Here is a 25,532-nt window from a genome sequence, read left to right on the forward strand (position 1 = left end):
GGTCGTGGTGGAAGGCTAGTCTGACTGTGGGAGGAATGTTATAAGAGCTTGGGGCAAATTGAGAGTGAAGCATGAGTCTGTCTGCTGAAGGGCTGGATGTTTGAGCGGGCTGTTTGAATCTGTCTGGATGGGAGGGCTGAGCGTTGTGCGCTTCGGGAGGGTAGGGGATGATGCCCTTTGCATGGGGTCTCAGAGGTGGCTGGAGAGTTGCTGGAAAGGTAGACTTTTATTCCATACTGCTGAAACGGTCTGTTCCACAGCTTTGCTGGCTGTTGCCTATGTTAGGGGTTTAGGTTGTTCCGCAGGTATGGCTCGAGCCTCCTCGGGGCTCTACGAAGGGGCGAGACAAAGGGGCAGGCCCCTTTGTCGCGCTCCTTCGGCGCGCGACGCTCGGCGCGCGGCGCCTAGCCGGTTAGGTTTTAAAGTCCTGCCGGGCTGTCTCTGGTTGGCTGCCCTCCTTTTTTAGGGCGGGCCTAGGCGCGTTTTTTTAATTTTTGTAAAGGTTTCCTTCGCCGGAAAGGGCCTCGGCGATCGCGGTCGGCGTCGGGGTCCCCCGGGTGGGGAGGCCGCACACTGACCTGACCTTCCCCCGGTGGGGCTCCGGCGCCGGCCGCGCAGGTCCTCGGTCGCCGCGTGGAGAGGAGAGAAGAGAGAGAGAGATGGCGCCTAGCCGGGTAGGTTTTAGTCCTGCCGGGCTGTCTCTGGTTGGCTGCCCTCCTTTTTTAGGGCGGGCCTAGGCGCGTTTTTTTAATGACATTTTCCGTTTTATTCACAACTCCCTTTCTAATAATTTCTAATAATTCCTAACATTCTGGCATCCTTTTCCTGGGTGGTAACTCCTAATATGGAACCTAACATTATGTAACTTCAATGTGGGTTACTTTTCCCCATGTGCATCATTTTGCACTTGTCTACATTAAATTTCATCTGCTATTTGAATGGCTAGTCTTTCAGTCTCGCTAAGACTTCCTGCAATTTTTCACAATAAACTTGTGAAGAGGCAGGAAGGGGTGTTTCTGGATGTACGGCCTCTTAAAAGTGTAGAAGAAGTATCTTGAAGAAGACAGTTGTTCAGTCCTATCAAGAGGGATAGGACTACTACATTATGCTCTTTTACCTGTGCCACTGTTTCTCTGAGCTTCTTTCAAAAAATGTGTTCCCCCAAATAAGACATATCCACTAAGTTGTCTGAACATCATTGCGTATGTTGCTAGCTCTCAACCAGACCATATGCCAAGCTCCAATAGAAAAATCGATAATCAAATGATTCATAGACTGATCGAAGAAGGTGGTGCATGTACTCTTCAGCATCTAGAAGTGGCTATGGATAATAATTTCCACCTTCAGTCAGCTGAAGGAAAGGTTTTAGCTTATGTATACAGTCATGTAAGTACTCCACCATGTAAAACCGGTGAGAAGAAATCTATGCACTTAGCATGGAGATCTGAAAAGCTTTCTTCCCGAAATTGTCAAGCAACCTGGGATCCTTTCCTCAAAACCACCCCCTCGGAGATTGAGTAGTGTTGACTCCACAGAGATGCCAGAACAGCCAGCATCAAAAAAGGAGCATCTCTGGAGGTGTATTGGAATAAATTATTTTTTTTGCCTTTTTCAGGCAGATTCCATGACAACAGATTGATGAGGTAATTGGACTAGTCGAGATCCCAGTGATTTCTGAGATCTACCTTTCTTGCTGTAGGGGTACAAGCGATGAGGTTTTCCTATATTCTCATTTGCAGCTATTGCAGCATATTGTGAATTGGGATAGTGCTGATTCTGCTGTTCAAAATCTGAAGATCAAAGACCTCTGTGTGAGGATCCTTATCTTTGCGCAAATTCACTCTGATATAGAAGGGAATGCTAGGAGAGCGATCCCAACTTGAGGGGAATATGTGCCCTTGGACTCGGCATGACCCCAGACGAATCCAAGACAGCACAGAGGGTTGGCGAGACGTGTCCCAGCATGGACGAAGACAAATTCTGACCCTCTGCCGGACCTGCATGCTTCTGGAAGACCAACAACACAATGTTGGTTAGTGAACAGTCCTCCAACCGTTCCCAGCCCTTTCGGACCTGCCACTAGGTATCGGCAAGAAGCAGCAGGCCGGACTGAGGATGAGGGCAGACGGAGGCCTTGTGGCACAGAAGACTCAAGATGAGACGAGAAGACTCTGGATTTGGACCAGGAACTTGGAAGACTCTAGACGAGACGAGGAACTTGGAAGAGTCTGGATGAGATGGGAAGCTTGGAAGGTTCGGACATAGGCACTGTCTCTCAGGGCACCCTACACAGCCCACCTACACGGACGGAACCAATGGGCTGGTCGCAGACAATCCTGTCCCACTGCGTGCCCTACACAACCTGAAGAGGCTGGTCAAGGACCACGCGGAGAACAGGACAAGTGCAGGAAGGGAATCCAGCTGAGACGAAACTCCAATGACGAGGCTAGGTGTCATCTGGAGAACAACAGGAGCTGGAGGATCCGGAGGACTCAGAATGAGCGAAGGAGGAGAGGAACCTTGGAACATCAGGAAGTGAAACATCAGGAAGCCTGGACTGGGAACCTTGAAACATGAAGACATGGAACATCAGGAAGCCACAGGAAGCAACGAAGACTCAGGAAGCAAGACGAGACATGAAGTTCCAACGAAGAACGAAGACCTGACGGTGTGCTGGAAGATGAGACTTCCAGGAGCAGGAAACTCCAATGCAAGGCAACACAGGAGTGCAGGAGAAGCCCTTATTGTTGCGTCCGTCGGTCTTCGATGGCTTCGCCCCACTTGTTGCACCCCTATCTCGGCTCCTCCCATTTTACCTGGGCAAGATGGTTACCGCAGCGTCGACAAGCCAACCTCTCTGGCGTCCCCGGAACAGCTATGGTGCAGCTGTACGCCACTGTTCCTCTCAGGAACCCGCGCACACACAATCCACGTCTAAGTACGCCCAGTGGCGCAAACTTCGAAGGCGTTCCCTCAGCTGATGTCATGCCCATCTGGGTATATCTACTTCTCAAGATTGCTAGCTCATTGAGTTGGCAAAGGCTCAAATAGTCTGACTGTTCCTGTCTGCGCTACTCTGTCGCTCCCTGCTGCCTGCAGGAAGCTTTCCTTCTGCCTTTCGGGGTTTGACTACTAACTTGGGTACCTGCTCCTCGAGGGCCCTCTGTTCTATTTCCAGGTGCCATTCAGGGAACAGGTACTCGCTCCTCGAGGGCCTGCTCTCCCTGCCTCAGTGCCTGCACCATCTACGACTATCTGGTGGAATTGCATCCATAACATCATTAAAATCATCCATTGTACCTGAAGACTGGAGGATAGCAAATGTAACCCCAATATTTAAAAAGGGCTCCAGGGGTGATCCGGGAAACTACAGACCGGTTAGCCTGACTTCAGTGCCAGGAAAAATAGTGGAAAGTGTTCTAAACATCAAAATCACAGAACATATAGAAAGACATGGTTTAATGGAACAAAGTCAGCATGGCTTTACCCAGGGCAAGTCTTGCCTCACAGATCTGCTTCACTTTTTTGAAGGAGTTAATAAACATGTGGATAAAGGTGAACCGGTAGATATAGTGTACTTGGATTTTCAGAAGGCGTTTGACAAAGTTCCTCATGAGAGGCTTCTAGGAAAAGTAAAAAGTCATGGGATAGGTGGCGATGTCCTTTCATGGATTGCAAACTGGCTAAAAGACAGGAAACAGAGATTAGGATTAAATGGGCAATTTTCTCAGTGGGAGTGGACAGTGGAGTGCCTCAGGGATCTGTATTGGGACCCTTACTTTTCAATATATTTATAAATGATCTGGAAAGAAATATGACGAGTGAGATAATCAAATTTGCAGATGACACAAAATTGTTCAGAGTAGTTAAATCACAAACAGACTGTGATAAATTGCAGGAAGACCTTGTGAGACTGGAAAATTGGGCATCCAAATGGCAGATGAAATTTAATGTGGATAAGTGCAAGGTGATGCATATAGGGAAAAATAACCCATGCTATAATTACATAATGTTGGGTTCCATATTAGGTGCTACAACCCAAGAAAGAGATCTAGGTGTCATAGCGGATAACACATTGAAATCGTCAGTACAGTGTGCTGCGGCAGTCAAAAAAGCAAACAGAATGTTGGGAATTATTAGAAAGGGAATGGTGAATAAAACGGAAAATGTCATAATGCCTCTGTATCGCTCCATGGTGAGACCGCACCTTGAATACTGTGTACAATTCTGGTCACCGCATCTCAAAAAAGATATAATTGCGATGGAGAAAGTACAGAGAAGAGCTACCAAAATGATAAGGGGAATGGAACAGCTCCCCTATGAGGAAAGACTAAAGAGGTTAGGACTTTTCAGCTTGGAGAAGAGACGACTGAGGGGGGATATGATAGAGGTGTTTAAAATCATGAGAGGTCTAGAATGGGTAGATGTGAATCGGTTATTTACTCTTTCGGATAGTAGAAAGACTAGGGGGCACTCCATGAAGTTAGCATGGGGCACATTTAAAACAAATCGGAGAAAGTTCTTTTTTACTCAACGCACAATTAAACTCTGGAATTTGTTGCCAGAGGATGTGGTTAGTGCAGTTAGTATAGCTGTGTTTAAAAAAGGAGTGGATAAGTTCTTGGAGGAGAAGTCCATTACCTGCTATTAAGTTCACTTAGAGAATAGCCACTGCCATTAGCAATGGTAACATGGAATAGACTTAGTTTTTGGATAATTGCCAGGTTCTTATGGCCTGGATTGGCCACTGTTGGAAACAGGATGCTGGGCTTGATGGACCCTTGGTCTGACCCAGTATGGCATTTTCTTATGTTCTTATGTTCTTAACAGCTAACACCGAGTGAGTACACTAACATCTCATGTGTCTCATCCACAGTAGCTCCTGCTGCGGAACCTCCTGACGTCATCTTGGAGAGAAGGGCTCCCTCTGCCGAGGTCCCTGGGACCACAACTCACCACTGCCACCTGGTGGCTACTTTAAAGCTGTATAAATAAAGAATTCATTCTGGTGTTTTGTGTACAGAGTCTAGCCCAGTGCTGTGGCTCCTCACGGGGCTCCTCCCCATGGGCGTGTTCATCTCCACAGCACCCAAGGATCCGCTAAAACACACGTAATAACAACAGATTGGCAACTCCATGGATCCGGGTCAGTTCACGGCGTTGCAGGCCATTCCCGGCCTAGCCCAGCGGATCGCCGAGCAGCGGAGTGCGCTGGAAGGACTGACCGCTGCATTTGAATTGTTACACAAACAGATGAACTCCCCTTCCACCTCAGGTACAGAGGCTGAACTGTCAGAGGTGACGGTCAAGACAACTGTACTTCTAGCAGCTCCTACCCGCTTCTTGGGAGAAGTATGGAGATGCAGAGACTTCATTAATCAGTGCTGCATGCACTTTGCGATACAACCTGGACATTTCCCCACAGCTTATGTGAGGACTACTAGGTATATCGTTCTAGGGCTCGTCCATCTAGGTATATCCTATCATACCTAGATGGACGAGCCCTATCCTGGGCATCTTCGCTGTGAGAACGTGAGGACCCGATCCTTCACAACATTGAAGGATTCCTTGAACTGTTTAAATCAGTTTTTGATGACCCTGCTCGATATTCTGTTGCAGGATCTTCCTTGGTTCACCTAAAGCAAGGGAACAAGACCCTAGCTGACTTTGCTATTGAATTCAAGACATTGGCGTCTGAATTATCCTGGGACCCTAGATGCCTGAAGATGCTAATCTTCAAAGGACTGAACACTCACCTGAAGGATGAACTCTCTGCTAGAGAGATGCCCGAAACCTTGGCGGAACTAGTGAAACTGGCAACCAGAATTGACCGCCAGCTTCGAGATAAAGTTCAAGAGACCAAGAGTTCCAGGAGGCCCTTTCTGAGTGAAGTCCGTGTCAAGACCGCATCCAGGGCTACCCCTACGATCCCAGCACCCGGCGAAGAGGAACCAATGCAGTTAGGCTGCAGCCACCTGACGTCAAAAGAGAGAAGAATGCGGAAGAAATTAGGGTTATGTATGTACTGTGGACAAGCTGGCCATGCTGTCCAAAATTGCCCTATATGTCCAGGAAACGGACAGACCTAAGTCCTGCGGAAGGACTCTTCTTAGGTCTCACCACTCCTTCTCCTCTGCTCTCTCTTCCTGTATCTCTCATCTGCGGTCCTCAACAGTACCAGACTCTTGCCCTAGTGGACTCAGGGGCAGGAGGCAACTTCATTCTTCAATGACTAGTGGAACATCTACGGATCCCCACTGCCACCTTGTCGCCTCCTCTACTTCTTTCATCCATCCATGGAGAACCCTTGTCGGGAGAAGTAACACTACGTACCGAACCAGTGTGTCTATGAAACGGTGCGCTCCATAGAGGGATCATCTCCTTCTTTATTTTAGAGAAGGCTATGCACTCCATAGTACTGGGATTACCGTGGCTACAACAGCATATGCCCCAATTTGATTGGGTCACTCTGGAACTGTCAAGTTAGGGTCCAGACTGCCATAGGCAATGCCTGACTGAGGTTAAGCCATTACCTTGTATGCCTACCACCCCAGTAATGCCGGGCTTGCCGCCTCAATACGCATCTTTTCAAGATGTCTTTTCTAAAGAAGCTGCAGATATTCTTCCACCTCACAGACCCTATGGCTGCGCCATTCGTCTGAAGCCGAATACGGAGCCACCCAAGAGTAGAGTGTACCCCTTGTCTGTGGCCGAGAACAAAGCCATGTCTGAATACATTCAGGAGAATCTCAACAAGGGCTTCATTAGACCGTCCAAGTCTCCTGCGGGTGCAGGCTTCTTCTTTGTGGGCAAAAAGGACGGCACATTGCGTCCTTGCATAGATTACAGAGGCCTAAATGAAATAACTATTAAGGACCGTTATCCCCTGCCTCTGATATCAGAACTTTTTGATAGACTACAAAAAGCCCAGATCTTTTCAAAACTGGATCTGAAGGGAGCGTACAACCTACTTTGCATTAAAGCTGGCGATGAATGGAAGACAGCCTTCAACACTCGAGACGGCCACTTCGAGTACTTAGTGATGCCGTTCGGCCTGTGTAATGCTCCGGCCGTCTTTCAAAATTTAATGAACGACATCTTCCGAGACCTCCTCTATAAATGCATTGTTATCTACCTAGATGACATCTTAACCTTCTCACATGATATCACCACTCACCAAGAAGATGTCAAGGAGGTACTACAGAGGCTTCATGAGAACCATCTCTACGCCAAGCTATCTAAACGTGAATTTCATAAGGAATCAGTGCCGTTCTTAGGCTACATTGTCTCCAAAGAAGGTTTCAAAATGGACCCACAAAAGCTGGAGAGTATTAAGAAATGGGCACAACCCACCGGGTTAAAGGCTCTCAGATGCTTCTTAGGTTTCACCAACTATTACAGGACCTTCATCAAGAATTACTCCTCTCTCACAGTACCGCTGACCGCCATGACAAGAAAAGGTGCCAGTGTGGCTAATTGGTCTCCCAAAGCGATTGTCTTTTAAACTATGTATGTGTGCCTGTAAACTGCCTAGACCAGTGGTTCTCAACCCTGTCCTGGGGACCCCCCCAGCCAGTCGGGTTTTCAGGATATCCACAATGAATATGCATGAGAGAAAATTTGCATGTTATGGAGGCAGTGCATGTTATGGAGGCAGTGCATGCAAATTTTCTCTCATGCATATTCATTGTGGATATCCTGAAAACCCGACTGGCTGGGGGGGTCCCCAGGACAGGGTTGAGAACCACTGGCCTAGACGGACATGTAAATGTCGTAATGTGTGGTATATAAAAACTTTTAAATAAATAAAAGCGATTGCTGCATTCCAAAAGCTCTTTTCCACCAAGTCATGCCTTTGACATCCAGACCCCTCAAAACCTTTCATTGTAGAGGTTGACGCCTCAGACATTGGCGTAGGGGCAGTACTAAGTCAGGCTGGTGATTCTAAGGTCCCACATCCATGCTCATTTTTCTCCCTTTGCTTTTCTCCTTCCGAGAGAAATTACAGAGTTGGAGACAAGGAACTCCTGGCCATAAAGATGGCATTCGAAGAATGGCGGCCTTGGCTCGAGGGAGCGCAACATCAAGTAATGGTCTTCACAGACCATAAGAACTTGGAGTATCTCCACCATGCACAGCGCCTGAACCATAGACAAGCAAGATGGTCGCTGTATTTCAATAGATTCAACTTCATGCTCAAGTATTGTCCAGGAGACAAGAACATCACAGCTGATGCTCTTTCACGCTCCTTCCTCTCCGAGGACGTACCCAAAGAGCCACAACATATCACTGACCCCGAGAAGGTCATATTGGCAGCTACCCATTCGGTGCCTGCAGGAAAGACGATCATACCCAAGAACCTCAGGAAAAAGCTATTGGCTTGGGCCCACGACTCCAAACTCTCAGGACACCCTGAGAGTTTGGAGAGTTAGACAACGAAGGACGTTGTCTAAATTGCAAAACTTTTATTGGTGGCCCACCATGAAAGAGGACACGTTCGCCTATGTTGCTTCCTGTGCAAACTGCGCTAAACAGAAGACGTCGCCAGGACGTCCATGGGGTCTCTTCCAACCCTTGCTGATCCCTGAAGAACCCGTGGACACATATTGCCATTGATTTTGTGGTAGATTTACCATCATCAGGAGGGAACAACACCATTTGGGTAACCGTTGAGAGGTTCTTGAAGATGGCACATTTTGTGAGTCCCTGGGACTACAACTCACCACTGCCACCTGTTGGCTACTTTAAAGCTGTATAAATAAAGAATTCATTCCGGTGTTTTGTGTACAGAGTCTAGTCCAGTGCTGTGGCTCCTCACGGGGCTCCTCCCCATGGGCGTGGTCATTTCCACCGCACCCAAGGATCCACTAAAACACACGTAATAACAACACTTATATACTTACACAGGAAACCAGGTGAAGCTGACTTCCGGTGGGGCCAGGAGGACCCCACCTACGCTGCCCCTTTAAGGGGAAGGAGATGCAGGCCTGCCCCTTAGGAAGGGGGCAGGACCTTGGAGAGCGGCCATGCTGCCGCAGAGACGCTGAAGGAGCTGGAGAAGCTGGGCCTGCACGTAGGCAGGCCCTGACATCAGCAGCAGCTCCTGCCGCTTCTGGAGGAATCAAAGGCGGCTCCGGCCGCCAGGTGAGACCGGGGACTGCGGCCTCTGGCCGCGAAGATGGAACAGACGTTGGCGGCAGCCCCAGCGGCGTTGAAGTCCACAGCTCCTGCCGCGGTGAAGAAGAGTCTGATGGGCGGCCTCCGGGCCACAAGAGGCAAGCAGAGTCTGCAGCTCCTGCCTCGATGAAGGCCCAGCGTCAGCGGTGTGCTGCCACATCGAGAAGGCAGCGCCGAATGGCGAGAGGCCTGCTCTGGGGGAATAGCTCCGCGGGCAGGAGTCCTAACACATTCCAAGCGGTTTTTCCCAATTTACCTAAAATTTTTGAATAAAAGGTTCTTCCAGAGGTGAAGAATGCTCAATAGTGGGTCAAAGAGTATTCCTATTGATCCCTCTTCTGAACCCAAGGGCATGAAAACACTAATCTAGGACCTCATATGTATTTATTTATTTAATGCTTTTATATACCGATTGTCTGAAGTACATTCATAACAGTTTACAAAGAGATAAAACATTATTAACCAAAATATTCATAAAAGAAAACAGTCAAAGTAAAATAAATAATTATATCTGAGAAATTAAATATAATAATAATATAAAAATACAATATGAGATAAAAAATAAAAGCAATAATATAATAAATGTTGAAGATGGTGAATCAGGGGGGTCCTTTGGATATCTCAGAAGGGAACAGAGCTGGTGGATAACCTCTGGACTCTACTGCAAGTGAATGAGATGAAGAAGAATCTCCTAGCAGAGGTTCTGATGGGGATACTGGGACTCTCTACTGTGGGAGGGAGCTGGCAAAACTGGAGAGGACAGGATAGAGAATACCTTTGTTTTCTTTACTCAAAGAAGTAAAGAAATTCTTCACATGCTCCGCTGGTGTGTTCTCTGAGCTGGTATGGGTGGCGGATCATCTTTGGATAGGCTCTTACCCTTGAATGGGAGGCCTATTCAAGGTAAGAGGTACCTGAAAAAATACTGGATTTGGCGCCTCTAAACATAAGTCTTCTGCTAGTAATCTTAATGTAAGGGGCTCTAGTAACTGGAGGAGGTAGAAGTATTACATCCTTCTCTGCTCCTGATCTCGGGTGACCTGCACAAAGCTGTATCAGTAATTCAACATGATGGTTATACTAACAGCCTCAGTGTGTCGAGGCTGTTAGTTTTGGCAGTGCCAAAGACTTATGCTTCAATAATGCCATCTACTCCAGTATCACTGTGTTATGCCTCAACGGCACTGATTTGTCATGCTTTGATTTCAACAGCACCAAGTGTGTGTGCATCAATGGTGCATATATTGTTGGCACTGGAGTTCGATGGGGTATGGGCGTCATGCATTGGTGGTGCTGATGCAGTATGCATGGAAGACATGCATCGGAGCAGAGGACGATGAAGACCAATGCTTTTTTGATGCTGGCTGCTCCACAGAGTAACATCGCTTCTTTTCAATGCAGGAAGGTTAGCACTACTCAACCCTGAGGGAAGCTTTTTTAGAAACTCCTGCTCGACTCTTTTCCTGGTAAGACAAAAGATGCTGTACTGTCAGAAGCAACTTCTAAGAGACTTACAAAGTTCTTCCATTTTATATGCCCTGGAGCACATTGAATGCGCAGGGACATCCATCCACAATTATATCAGTTTGCCTAGTCAAAATCCGGTGCTGACGATGGTGTGGCTGTTGGTGCTGAAGAGGACAGCACCACTGCTGCTTGTGCCAATGAAAATTCCAGTGGTCTCCACTGAAGGATCCTGCCAAAGTTGAATGTTAACACAAGTTGTCAGGCTCATATTGTGAAGAGATATACCTACAATAGGGGCCGATATAATAAAACGTGTGCTAAAAAATCACAGTTAAAATTTAGCACAGGTTTTACTTTACTCCAATGTTAAAAACAGGCAACCCCATAGGATGCAGTAACCTAATGGCAAGCAAATATCTCATGAGTAAAAAAAAAAGCACCCTAAATGGAAAAAGCTTTTTTTTTTTTTTTTTAACACATGGGCCATTTGCATGCCATTAAATAGCAAACTGGCACTAAATCCAAAACAAGTGAGAAGGGAAAGACTGATTGAAACAAAAAAGATGGAGGAGGAAAGATGGAAATTCCCCACTGATTTTAAAAAGCTGAAGTTTCAAATGAAAAAAAAAGGAATCCATCTGCCTTTTGTCACTTTTGTCTAATCTTCTAGGCCCCAGTAAACACCTTCCATCCATAGTCAGCTTCAGAAGTTAATATCTTTTATTGACCTCCTGTGGTAACTGGAAGCAGCCAGGATATCAAAGAAGACAAGACTCCAGCTTGTTCCTCACACAACTTTTATTTACAGAACACCAACAGCATAAAGGCTGCTTACCTCATCAGTCCTTGTAGCAATCAAAGGTTTAAATGGGTCTTAGCATACACTGGCTTTGTACTTTCCTCTTAGGAACTTCTGGGCCCTTCTTTCTTATCTTGTGCCGAAGGGAGCCTCCCAGGGCCCAGAATCCTTTGCTGTGTTGGCTCTTAACGAGGACCGGGCCAGATAGTTATGGCCGGACTTTTAAGGTTTCTGAGGGAGTATCCTATACACTCCCTCAAACCTATCAGATGACAAACTGGCCTGCTTGAAACATCTTGGCAAGAAAGTCTTTTTTTTTTTCTCCAAGTAGTGGCCAAGAGCATAAATTCCCAACCCTCCCCTTCCCAAACTCCCAACCCAAGCTGGAGGAGGAGACCTTACAGCCTCCTGTCGAACTGCCAGGACAGCTCTCAATTGTCCCGGCATTAATATTAATGTATTCACTTCACTAGATGGCCACAGCCGTCACAGAAAGGACCAATCCCTATTCAGACCTTTGATGTCACTCTACAGTATTTCAGGACAAGGACTATCCTGACTCTGGGGGGAGGGTGGTGTGGGGAGACCTGAGACTGAATAGCACATGTGGTGGGCATTGTACCATCTGGCCCAGCACAGAGATTTCCATGTACAAGCTGCTGCACAAGGTTCCCCTACACCCCTGCTCTTCAATATCTCATCTGCCAACACCTACCCTTCAGGGACACAAAGGACATATTTAATGTGCAATAACACCTTGTTAGAATAGGCCCCATTAATATGTGGGGCCTATATACTGAGAATGTTCATTATCATTAATTGATAAATATAGCCTCCTCCTTGGCCCCCATAATGCTCACCAACAGTAAGGTCCATCCCTCTTCAAGGATACCCATAAATGCCCAACAGCTGTAAGAAATGCCTCACCTCCTGTTTGGGGACACTCAAAAATGCTCAACAACTATAAGGAATGCCCCGCACACCCCAACATTTTTCCTTTGAGGTCACCTAGAAGTGCTCACTGTCTGTAAGGTTTGTCCCACCTCAAGGACACCCAGAAGTGCTCACCAGCTGTAATATATCCTCATCCTTGGGCATGATGGATAGTTCCAAGGCATCCTCGCTGCAAAGAAAGCAAAGCAGAGAAAGATGAAAAGATGGCTATGGGACATGAACGCATTCAATAACATAGTAAACAACGGCAGATAAAGACCAAATGATCCATCTATTCTGCCCAGCAATGTATTCAGGGTTGATCAGCCACTTTGTGCAGGTTACCTTCTTGCCTTTTTCTAGGGTTGCAACTGCCTCACCATGCAGTACATTAAAGCTATCTTGGTTACTGTAGTGTTTTATTTCCATCTTCTTGGGCCAAAGCTTTACTTGCAGGACCCCATCACATAGTCTAAGAACATAAGAATTGCCATAGTGGGTCAGACTGAAAGTTCATGAAGCCCAATATGCTGTTTCCAACAGTGGCCAATCCAGGTCTCAAGAACCTGGCAGAATTCCAAAAGTAGATAGATTCCAGATGGAAAGATGGTTTGGATTTATCTAGTCATCTTTCCAAACCCATTTTCAAGGTGTGTTACAATTCAGGTACAGTAGGTAGGTCACTGTCCTAGACTTACGTAAGCTAATGAAGGTTTAAATGACTTGCCTAAGGTCACAAGAAGCATCAGTGGGAGAAGCCAAACTTGAACACTGGCTTCTTTGGTTCTCAGCTTGCTGCTGTATGTAACCACTATACCACAATCAGTTCTAGTCCAACACTCTCTCTTCTGCCTTATAGTCAATTGAGCTGCACAGTAAAAGGAAAAATGTAGTCTTATCTGTTCATTTCCTTTCCTTGAATTCTATTAGACCAGTAAGATACATGGGTTTATTCCATCCTGCCAGAAGATGAAGAGAGAGAACCACAACTTTTCCAGTGACATCATCGCTGCTATTAAGTGTGGTGCAGACTAGGTACTTGCCAGTATCTTTAAGTCAAAGCAATGGAATGGAAAAATCCAAACTCCAACCAACAACCATAAAAAACACTTGAAAAACTTCTTAGAAAAACAGGAGAGAACCATCACAAACAATTTCCCTATGGAATATCCCTAGGGATTATGGGATTGGTAGGAATAGGAGAACAGATCAGAAGACCAAGAGAATCCTCACCCTAAGGAGAGACTGTAACACTTTGCAACCTTGAGGAAACTCAATCAAGAGAGAAAAAGGTGTGAGCTAAATACACTAAATAAAAAACACACAGCAGCTGACTTTCTGGGGGGGGGGGGGGTCGGGAGGCTGGGGGGTTGCAATTAATTAAATTTGGAGGGTTGGGGTGGGTTTGGGGGTTTTTTTTGTTTTGTTTTATTTACAAACTCCCGTCTGCCCCCCCCCCCCCCGGGTTTCGGGCTTCATTTGGGGGGGGGGCAAACAAAATAAAATCGGCCCCCGATGAAGATTGAAAATCTAGAAAATTCTGCCAGATATCATAACTTACGAGTATTAAATTTTCCTAAAGTATAGTTGATCTCTCCTCGAGAGCAATTCAAGAGATACCTGATTGAAGTTCTTCAATTTTCAAAGCAAACAATACCAGTAATATCTAATATATACTTTGTATCTTCAACAATGAAAGCACAAGGGATAACGACTGAGCCTGTATCGGGAGCAGAAGTTAATCTAACTGCATTTTTGGAAACTACAGAAGAGAAACAAATAGAATACCGAGGGACACTTTTGGTGACTTTTGTATCATTATGGTTTATTTGGTTTTTATAAACTATCACATCAGTAATAAAACCATCACAATGGTGTACAATTGATAAAGTAAATGTTGCTTACCTGTAACAGGTGTTCTCACAGGACAGCAGGATGTTAGTCCTCACATATGGATTACATCACAGGATGGAGCCCAATCACAGAACACTTTTGTCAAAGTTTCCAGAACTTTGACTGGCCCCAACTGGGCATTCCCAGCATGGCACTAACCCTGCAGCCAGCAGGGGTCCCCCTTCAGTCTTGTTTAAAAGCTACAGGCAGTGCCGAAAAATAAAATAAGAAAACGTTACGAACCCAACACCGCGGGGCTGTCCTGTGAGAACACCTGTTACAGGTAAGCAACATTTGCTTTCTCACAGGACAAGCAGGATGGTAGTCCTCACATATGGGTGAGTACCGAGCTGAGGATGTCCGAGAAATGCACCAAATGTACCCAGGTGTGCAAAGCACTAGGACTGGGATAAAATTTGGTCGAGGGCATCCTGAATGGGCAGGCGGAAGGGTGTTGGTATGTCACGTTGTAAACAGGTTACGAAGGCAGACTGGTCGAAGATGGAATCTTGTCTTCCAGCTTTGTCTAAGCAATAATGTGCTGCAAAGGAGAGAACTCCAAGTGGCAGCCCTACAAATGTCAGGAAACGGCACCGATCGTAGGTGAGCTACTGAAGTCGCCATGGCCCTCACAGAGTGTGCTTTAACACGGTCTTGAAATGGAATGCCTGCCTGCTGATAGCAAAAGGATATGCAGTCCACCAATCAGGAGGAGAGAGTCTGCTTACCCACAGGCTTCCTAACTTGTTAGGATGGAAAGAGACAAACAATTGAGCCCGATTACAGTCAAGGGTATGCAGAGCCTGTTCTCCTGGATTGGAATGGGGCCTGGGAAAAAAGGTAGGTAGTATGATGGATTGCTTTAGATGAAAATCTGAAACTACCTTGGGTAAGAATTTAGGGTGAGTGCGGAGTACTGCCCGGTCCTGCAGACGTTTAGTGTAAGGCGGATAGGTAACTAGGGCCTGTAATTCACGAACTCTGCGAGCTGAAGTGATGGCCAAAAGGAAAATCACTTTCCATGTGAGATAGCGAAGATCACAGGATTGGAGAGTCTCGAATGGTGGTTTCGTGAGCCGACCCAAAACCAGATTGAGGTCCCAAGAAGGGGCTGGAGGATGCAGTGGAGGCTTGAGGTGAAGCAAGCCTTTCAGAAAACGTGTTACAAGGGGTTGTACTGATATAGGAACATCCCCGACACCTTTATGGAGGGTGGCTACCACACTGACATGCATTCTGATGGAAGAAGTTTTTAGACCTGACTCTGACAAGTGCCAGAGATAGTCCAAAAACTTCATGATTGGACAGGTAAAGTGGTCAAGGGACTGAGAACAGCACCATGACGTAAACCTGTTCCATTTGTAAGAGTAAGATTTTCTCGTGGAAGGCTTCCGTGAAGCAATCAAGACACAGGAAACTGGTTCAGAAAGGTTAAGTGGCTGAAGGATTAACCTTTCAACATTCAAGCCGTCAGGGACAAGGCTTGAAGATTGGGGTGGCGGAGGCACCCGTCATTTTGAGTGATCAGAAGCGGGTCTTTTCCCAAGGGAATGTGCCTGCGAATGTAGAGAACCTGAAGTATTGGAAACCACACTTGGAGTGGCCAGTGAGGTGCTATTGTTACGATCCCCCCTGTTGCTGCGCTACAGGTGGTCTCTCACCTTCCTCCGGAGGCCGCTCCGAAGCCAGGGCCTCGCCTGTGTTCCACCCGGGACTTGCTCCAGGGCCTGAGAGGCCTAGCTGTGCCTGTGGCTTGCATGCCAGCGTTTGGACTTCCTGTTTGGCGACGCCCTTCTCCTAGGGGCCGGCCCGCAGCTCTCCTCCTTATTTATAGGACCAGCGAGGGGCGGTCCTGGCAAGCTCCTCCTAGGGAGTTGCCTTCTACCTCCAGTATATAAGGACTTCCTTGTCATTTGCAACTGGCCTCCGGATCGGGCTCTACAGTTGCCTGTAACCTCCTCCTCGATCCAGGTCATCCGTGGTCGTACCTGCTTTGATGGTTCCTTGTCCTGTCTCTGTCCTGATGTCGGCCTTCGGATCAGGTCCTACAGTCGTCTGTAACCTTGCTGATCCAGGTCTTCCGTGATCACATTTGCTTTGATGGATCCCTGTCCAATGTCTCTGCCTTGATGTCTGTTCCTGACCTTGCTTTGATGTCTGTTCCTGAAGCTGCCTGATTCCGTTCCTGTTCCAGTTCCGGTTGTTCTGCCCTGTGTCTTCGTCTGGTTCCTGAGCCTTCTGTCCTGTTGGGCCCTGGAGTGGCCAACAGGAGGGATTCGTCCCCTGGGCTCTTGAGCTTCTGTTCCTGCCAGCCGAAGGGGCTTCGGATGTCAGTATCCCAGCATCGGAGTTCCTGTTCGCCTGGATCTTCCCAGCACTCTCCTGTTCCCAGCGTGGTCCGCGTCCAGCCTTCCTGGGCTGAGTAGGGCGCGTATGGGACGGGGTGGTCCGTGACCAGTCCAGCTGTGCTGGCTGAGTAGGGCGCCCTAATGGACAGTGCCCGTGTCTTCCTTCCTGCCCTCTTCTACAATGTCTTGCTTCAGCCTGTCTACGATGTCTGCTTCAGCCTATCTCGATGTCTGCTTCAGCCTTTGCCCTCGTCCTGATGTCTTCAACGTCTTGCTTCAGCCTGTTTTGGATGTCTGCTTTAGCCCCCGTCTGACGTCTCAGTGTGAAGGACTCTGTCTGCCCTCGCCTCTTTCCGGCCTGCTGCCCATTGCCGTTCCCTGCGGCAGGTCCGAAAGGGCCGGGAACAGTCGGAGGACCGTTCATCAGTCAACTTCCCCGTGTTGGCTACCATGGGCGTGCAGGTCCGGCTGAGGGTCGGACTCCCTGCTTCTGTACCCGCCTGGCTCACCATGCCTGCCCAGCTCACCTCCCACGGTGTGGCTGGGGCTCCTCCCTAGCTTTCGCTGTGGCCCAAGGACTCACCACCAGCTCGAGACGACCGCGCCCGCGCGCGCTCGTAACAGCTATCAGGATCATGGTTCACTTGTCCTGACGTAACTTCACGAGCGTCTTCGAGAGAAGAGGAAGTGGAGGGAATGCATAAAGTAGACCATTTGCCCACGAGAGAGAGAATGCGTCTCTGGGTTTAGAGTGTTTGCTGCGAATGAGAGAGCAGACGTTCTCCACTTTGCGGTTTTGAGGAGATGGAAAGAGGTCTATTTGAGGATATCCCCATTGTCGGAAGATGGAGTTCGCTACTGAGGGATTGAGAGACCACTCGTGCGGTTGAAAGATGTGACTCAGCTTGTCTGCCAACACATTGTCCACTCCCAGCAACCAGGTGGCCCTGAGGTACATCGAATGGGAGAGAGCTTCTGCCCATATCTGTGCAGCTTCCTGACACAGAAGGAAGGAGCCCGTGCCTCCCTGTTTGTTGATGTACCACATGGCCGCCTAGTTGTCCGTCTGGATCAGGATAACTTGATTTGAGAGGAGATCCTGAAATGCCTTGAGAGCATATCTGATTGCTCGAAGCTCCAGGAAATTTATTTGGTGTTTGGCTTCCTCTGGAGACCAAGATCTTTGTGTCTGCAGATTGGCCACATGGGCTCCCCAGCTGAGGTTGGAAGCATCAGTGGTGAGAGTTAATTGAGGGTCTGGAGCCTGAAAGGGAAAGCATTGGAGGAGATTGTTCTGATTTCTCCACCAGGCAAGAGACTGATGGAGTGAGTCGGTTACGTGGACAATGGTTGACAGGGGCTAAATGCTTTGAGTCCATTGTGACCGTAGAGTCCACTGTATGACTCTCATGGCCAATCAGGCTATTGGTATGACTTGCACTGAGGACGCCATATGTCCCAGGAGGATGAGAAAGTGGAGTGCAGTCGCAGAGTGCTGAGACTGCAGCTGGTGCGTAAGAGACACGAGAGTGAGAGCTCGCTGTTGAGGTAGAAAAACCTTTGCCTGCAAGGTGTCCAGTCTGCCCCAATGAACGACAAGGTTTGAGATGGGACTAAAGAGGATGTTTCATAACTGACGAGAAATCCTAATGAAATTAGAGTGTGTAAGGTTAGATTGAGGGACGACAGAGCAGCTTGCTGAGTGGGAGCCCTGATTAACAAATCGTTTAGATAGGGGTAGACGTGAACACCCTGAGTCCTTAGGAAGGCTGCAACCACTTCGAGGCATTTCGTGAAAACTCGTGGCGCAGACGCTAGGTTTTTGTTTCCGTGTCTGACGAGACTAGGCTTTTTGAAAAGGTCTCGTGGAACGGGATCTGGCTGGTGGTGAGTAGGACTTCTTCGGGTGGAAGAAGACTTTTTAGAGTCCTTTCGGAAGGGCTGTTTTGAAGAGTAGTCAGAAGGTATCAGAGAGAGCTGTCTGAGAGTCTCATGATGGTCCTTAAGTTCCGCCACCGTCCGTTGAATCTGTTCTCCAAACAGATTATCTCCTACACAGGGTAGGTCAGATAAACTGTCTTGTACCTCAGGGCGAAGGTCGGAAGACTTGAGCCAAGCCCATCTCCTTGCTGAAATAGCTGCTGCAGATACTCTAGTAGCAGTTCAAAGATATCATAGGATGATCTGATCTCATGCTTGCCTGCCTCAAACCCTTTGTTTACTAGGGTTTGGAGTTGCTCTTGAAATTGCTGAGGCAGTGAGTCTGTTAAATCTTCTATCTGCTTAAAAATGACCCTATTATATTGGGTCATATAGAGCTGATAAGCGGCAATTCGGGAGATGAGCACTGATCCTTGGAAGACTCGGCGACCAATGGCATCTAGAAACTTCTGTTCCTTGCCAGGAGGAAAAGAAGTGTGAGTTTTTGATCCTTTTGCTCATTTCTGTGCGGATTCTACCACTACAAATTGGTGATCAATTGAGGTTTTTGAAAACCAGGAGATGACTGCACCAAATAGGTAGTGTCAGCTTTTTTTTGTGGACTGGAGCAATGGAGCCAGGATGTTCCCAGTTCTTCTTGAGGAGATCCAGAAGAACCTAGTGGATAGGAATGGAGGTTATTTCCTTGGGAGCATCCAGGAATTGAAGCAACTCCATTGTCTGATGTCTATCATCCTGTTCAGTCTGCAATTGGAAGGGAACCAATTCAGACATTTCCTTCACAAAATTTATAAAGGAAAGGTCCTCTGGAGGAGAACGCTTTCTACTTTCAGTGGGTGAAGGTGGTGAAGGCAAATCATCGGTGTCTGGGGAGGAATCATCAGTCCAGGTATCATAGGGATCAGCACCTGTCCCTCTAGGAGCTAGAAGGGGATGGGGTGGTGGGATACCGAGGGTCCTGGTCTAGGCTCCGAAGGAATCGAAGGAATAATTGGAGGCACCGATGAAGGCATCGAAGGCACCGGCACAGGCATTGATGGATGGCTCAGTGGCGCCAACGGGCGTATTGGCACCAATGGTTGGAACGGTGGTGAGGGACGTATCGGCATCGATGGCTGAGGCAGAACTCCCGATGGAGGGATGCGGAACGGTGTTTCTCCTCCCGATGACAAAGTAAGCGGGGAGGGCACCAGAGCCATTGGTGACCTGGGGTCCATCGGTGGAAAAGCGGCAATGAGCGCTTCTATCCTGGAGAGCAGCAGTGCCAACGCTGCCGGAATCGGGTCGGTGATCAGTTCCACAATCGGTACCGGTGTCGGTGCCGGAGGAACCTGGAGTTGTTGCATCGCCTTCTCGATAGCCTCCTGAAACATCCAGTCCAGTTCTTCTTGGAGACCTGGAGCAAGCAGCCCCAGCTCCAGAACAGAAGGAGGCAGAGGCATAGTCAGAGGGACCACCGTTAAAGGCGGAGTCGCAGCTCCTGATGCCCTGTCGGGTGAGGGTTGCCTTGGTGACCTGGTCGCCGAAAAGGTGGGTGCCTTTTCTGGACGGGGTCTCTTCGACGGCGGCTCGGACGATGGCGAGGTCGATGATTTCGCTCCATCGATGGTCCGAGACTTTCGATGTCGATGGTTATGATTGTCTCTACGATCCCCTCGGTCCTGAGGGGGAGTAGAGGGTGTCGAAGGCCGAGATGTCGTCGACACCAGACGGTCACCGGGTGGTGGTTGATGCTGGCTCGAAGTTGACGACGTTGATGCAATGGACGGAGTCAGGGTTTGAGCATGGAAGAGAAGTTCCAACTTCTCCATTCTGGCCTTGTGACGTTTTGGTGTCATTAGGGCACATTTGGTACAGGTCAAGACATCGTGCTCTCGTCCAAGACACATTACACAGACTTTATGAGGGTCTGTGATGGACATGGTGCGATTACAGTCCGGGCACCGACGGAACCCCAACGCCATGGCCATGGAAAAAATTGAGCCATGGTACGGTCGACGGCCAGTAGGCCGCGAGGGCCAAACTCGACAGTAATCGATGAAAAACGGGTAAAAACTTACCGGAGTACCGCAGCTTGAAAAAGCTAAAGGAGGGACCCCTGTGGGGCAAATTAACTTTTAGTAATTCCGTGAGGAAAATTCCTGTCAGGAATCTCTGCAGAGCTCCTTAACCATGAGGCTACTGCTGCGCGGAAAAAAGAAGACTGAAGGGGGACCCCTGCTGGCTGCAGGGTTAGTGCCATGCTGGCATGCCAGTAGGGGCCAGTCAAAGTTCTGGAAACTTTGACAAAAGTGTTCCGTGATTGGGCTCCATCCTGTGATGTCACCCATATGTAAGGACTACCATCCTGCTTGCCCTGTGAGAAAATAGAAATACAATAGAGACTCAGTATTAAATTTGTTTTTTCGAAATAGAAATAAATTGTATTTGGGGCAAAAGATCTGGTTATTTCTGGATTTATCCTGGGCTACTCAAATCCGAAGGAGAAAATTCTTAGATATTTATTTATTTATTTATTTATTTATTTATTTATAGTTTTTATATACCGGGAGTTCCTGTATACAATACATATCACTCCGGTTCACAGTTAACAGAAGAACTACTGCCGGGGGGCAGTTTACATAGAACAGTTTACATGGAACAGTTTACATTGAACAAGACTTGAAACAAGAAAAAAACACTTGATCTAAATAAATAGGTAAAACCAAAAACTAAGCTCAACTTTAAGTAAATAAATAAGGCAATTAATAGACTAGATTAAATAAAGGCAGAGAAACCATACATTAAAACCAAAGGACAGGGTTTTTTAAATCTTCTAGTTCTTAGCTCTCAGGGAATGCTTGTAGGAAGAGCCAAGTCTTGAGTTTCGCTTTGAAGGTAGTATGGCACGGCTCAAGGCGGAGGTCTGGTGGTAGAGAATTCCAGAGAGACGGGCCCGCAGTTGATAGAGCGCGTTTTCTTAGGGAGGATTTTGCAGGCTGGGTAATCAATCTGTTTTGATATGCTCTTCTAGTCGGCTTATCCGAAGTATGAATTTGTAGCTTGAAGGTTAAGTTGAGTGGGGATATGTTATGTAGAGCCTTATGAATCATCATGCTGCTTTTGAACTGTATCCTGTATTTAATGGGAAGCCAGTGGAGGTGCTGGAGGATTGGGGTGATGTGGTCTGTTTTTTTTTGCGTTGGTGAGAATTCTTGCTGTGGCATTTAGGACCATCTGGAGGGGTTCAAGAGGTTAGGCAGTTGGGGGCTAAAATGTAAGAAAATTATTCCTTACCTGCTAATTTTCATTCCTGTAGTACCAAGGATCAGTCCAGATGGTGGGTTATGTCCCCCGTCCAGCAGATGGAGTCAGAACAGACTTCGAAGGGTGTTGGCATATAAGTCAGTGCACCCTCTGCAGGAGCTCAGTATAAAGAATATCAAAGCCCCAACTAAAGTCCTGAAAAAATAAGAATAAGAATGGATCAAGTATATGTAACTCTAAACAGGCGCTAACCAACAAAATTCAAACTGTAAGGCCACGGGTGGCAACCAGAACAACTTGCAAAAGGAGCTGAGACCACAGAGTTGAGATCTGAAAAGACCAACAATTCTCAGAACTAAAAGAACAGCCCGAGCAGGGAAAACCTAGAACCCAGAGAAAATCAGAGAGGTGGGCGTCTGGACTGATCCTTGGTACTACAGGAACGAAAATTAGCAGGTAAGGAATAATTTTCTTTTCCCTGTACGTACCAGGATCAGTCCAGACGGTGGGATGTACCGAAGCTTCCCTACTCTGGGTGGGCCCCTGAAAGCCCTGCTTGGAGAACCTGGTCGCCAAAATGTCCAGAGGTCGACGACGCCAGGTGTAGATGATAATGTCTTGTGACTGTGTGCAGCGACTTCCAAGTTGCCGCTCGACATATCTCCTGAGAGGAAACCGACCGCACTTCGGCCCAGGAGGCTGCTTGGGAACGGAGAGAGTGAGCTATAACACCCCTTGGAGGAATCCGCCCCGCTCCTTTGTAGGCGGACGAGATGTAGGAGATCCGCAAACCAGGGGCGACGGGGCCACTCCGGAGCCTCCCAGAATAACAGGACCCTGATGGCGCTCTATTCTTCGGAGGATCTTTCCCACCAGCGGCCAGGGAGGAAATGCGTAGAGCAGAATGTGACGTGGCCACGGCAGCACCAGAGCGTCTACCCCCTCCACTCCGTGCTCTCTTCTGCGGCTGAAGAAGCGGGGAGCCTTGGCGTTTTGAGACGTCGCCATCAGGTCCAGGTGAGGAGCGCCCCACTGGTGAACGAGAAGTTGCATTGCTACGTCGGAGAGGGACCATTCCCCCAGGTCTAGTTGCTGCTGGCTCAGGTAGTCTGCCTGAATGTTGTCTACTCCCACGATGTGTGATGCGGCAAGTCGCGTCAGATGCACTTCTGCCCACTCCATTAGACGCGCTGTCTCGAGTGAAACGTGTCTGCTCCTCGTGCCCCCCTGGCGATTGATGTACGCTACTGTGGAGGCATTGTCCGAGAGTATCCTGACCTCCCGATTCTGCACCAGCGGGAGAAAGCGGAGGAGCGCCAAGCGCACTGCTCTGGTTTCCAGACGATTGATCGGCCACAACGCTTGCGTCCTTGTCCACGTCCCCTGCGCTGTGCTCCGCTCGCATACTGCCCCCCATCCGGAAAGGCTGGCATCGGTGGTGACCACTACTCAGTCGGGAACCTCGAGGGAGACGCCTTGGGCTAGATGTTTCAGATCCAACCACCACCGCAGGCTGTCCCTAGCGACCTGCGGGAGAGGGAGCACCATCTGATAATCCTGTGAGACTGGCTTCCAGCGAGAGAGCAGAGCCGCCTGAAGAGGCCGGAGACGCGCGAAAGCCCAGGGAACGAGATCGATGGTGGAGGCCATGATGCCCAAGAGCTGAAGATAATCCCAGGAAGTGGGTGCTGGCAATGTAATAAAACATCGAATTTGATCCCGCAAGGCCTGAGCCTTGTCCGGACGCAAGAAGACCTTGCCCTGACGCGTATTGAACCTCGCTCCCAAGAAGTCCGAGTGTTGGAGGGGACGAGAGAACTCTTGGAGAAGTTCACGATCCAGCCCAGGGAACGGAGGAGATGACCCACTCTGGAAACCGCCGACTGTCCTTGGACAAATGACTTCGCACGGATCAGCCAGTCATCTAAGTAGGGATGGACGAGAATTCCCTCCTTCCGTAGAGCTGCTGCCACTACTACCATGACCTTTGTGAATGTTCGAGGGGCGGTCGCCAGACCGAAGGGGAGAGCCTGGAACTGGAAGTGCTGGTCCAGAATCTTGAAGCGAAGGAACCGCCGGTGAGCCGGGAGGATGGGTATGTGTAGGTAGGCCTCTGTCAAGTCCAGAGAGGCGAGGAACTCCCCCCGATGAACCGCCGCAATGACTGATCGCACTGTCTCCATGCGAAAACGGGTAACCCATAGAGACTTGTTGACCTCCTTGAGGTCTAGGATTGGCCGATAGGAGCCGTCCTTTTGGGTACGACGAAGTAGATGGAATAATGGCCCGAGCCCACCTTGCCGAAGGGGATGAGGGCTATGGCTCCTATGGTCTGCAACCGATCCAGAGTCTGTTGTACCGCCCGCCTCTTGAGATCCGATCCGCAGGGAGAAAAGAGGAACCTGTCCCTCGGGGGGCGGACAAACTCCAAGGCGTAGCCATTCCTTAGGATATCGAGAACCCTCTGGTCCGAGGTGATGCCAGCCCACTCCCTGTAAAAGTGAGAGAGACGTCCCCCTATCCTGGGGATGGGGGAGTGGGTGGCTCTGGCATCATTGGGAGGAGTTGGGGGAAATCCCCTGGGCTGAACCACCCTCCCTAGTGTTTCTGTGACCACGAAAGGACCGGGGCCAAGACTGAGACCTGGAGGAGGGCCTGTCTGTAGCTGCGGTAGCGACGCTGGCCCTGGCCCGTGTCCTGGAAGAGGTGAAGGACCTGGATGTATGCCGTCTGTCCTCGGGTAGGCGGTGGACCGCGTTTTCCTCTAAGGACTCGATGATCTGGTCCAAATCCTCGCCGAAGAGGAACTTACCCTTGAAGGGGAGAGAACCTAGGCTGGACTTGGAAGAAGAATCCGCTGACCAGTTGCAGAGCCACAGGAGACGCCTCGCCGCGATGACCGAGACCATGGACCTGGCCAATACCCGAAACAGGTTGTACAAGGCATCCGCCCCGTACTCTATGGCGGACTCTAGGCGATCCGCTTGGGCGGCTTCCTCGGGTGGCAGGTCCTGAGATGTAAGAAGCTGCTGCACCCAACGAAGGCTAGCCCTCTGCGCAAGAGAGCTACACATTGTCGCACGCATACCCAGGGCAGAGACCTCAAAAACTCTCTTGAGGAAAACTTCCAACTTTCGGTCCTGGATGTCCCGCAGCGCCGTGCCACCCGTGACTGGTATAGTTGTCCTTTTGGTAACCGCTGACACCGCCAAGTCTACCTTCGGGACCTTGATTAACTCCAGGAAGTCCTCCGGGAGTGGATACAGCTTTCCATAGCCCTGGCTACCTTCAAAGAAGCTTCAGGCGTATCCCATTCCCTAACCAGGAGCTGCAAAAAGGTGGCGTGCGTAGGGAACGCCCGGGACAGAGGACGCAGAGTGGCCAGGACTGGGTCCCCCTTCTTGGAGGAGGAGGCGATGACTGGAGCTGCTGGTGCTGTGGGGCTCTGGCGGAGGATCCAGTTCCTGTAGGATCTGCGGGATCAGGTCGTCAAGTTCCTCCCTCTGGAAGATGCGGAGCGCTTGCGGGTCATCCCCCTCCAGCAGAGCCTCTGAGGGAGCCATGTCTGGCAGGACCGGGGAACCCCCCCCCCGATTCGGAGAAGGCTCCGCCACTCCCGAGGCAGAATGCACCCCAGGGACCCCCCGGGGGGCCCCTTGGCCCACTCTCTCCAAGTCCGGGGGCCCATGCGGAGCAGACATGCGACAGGTGGCCTTTGGGGGGAGGAC

The 25,532-nt window shown here is 49.0% G+C and overlaps 1 protein-coding gene across 1 annotated transcript in view; it reads right to left on the reverse strand.

Annotated features, from left to right (window-relative positions):
* The window catches only part of ARHGAP23 (Rho GTPase activating protein 23), a 389,525-nt gene that overhangs the window by 289,436 nt on the left and 74,557 nt on the right, over positions 1-25,532 (reverse strand). Inside the window, 1 exon segment of the mRNA XM_029573609.1 lies at positions 12,512-12,566. Coding sequence (XP_029429469.1) covers positions 12,512-12,566 — 55 coding nt within the window.

The sequence above is a fragment of the Rhinatrema bivittatum genome, chromosome 12 (assembly GCF_901001135.1).
Source record: "Rhinatrema bivittatum chromosome 12, aRhiBiv1.1, whole genome shotgun sequence".
In the NCBI taxonomy this organism is placed as follows: Eukaryota; Metazoa; Chordata; class Amphibia; order Gymnophiona; family Rhinatrematidae; genus Rhinatrema; species Rhinatrema bivittatum.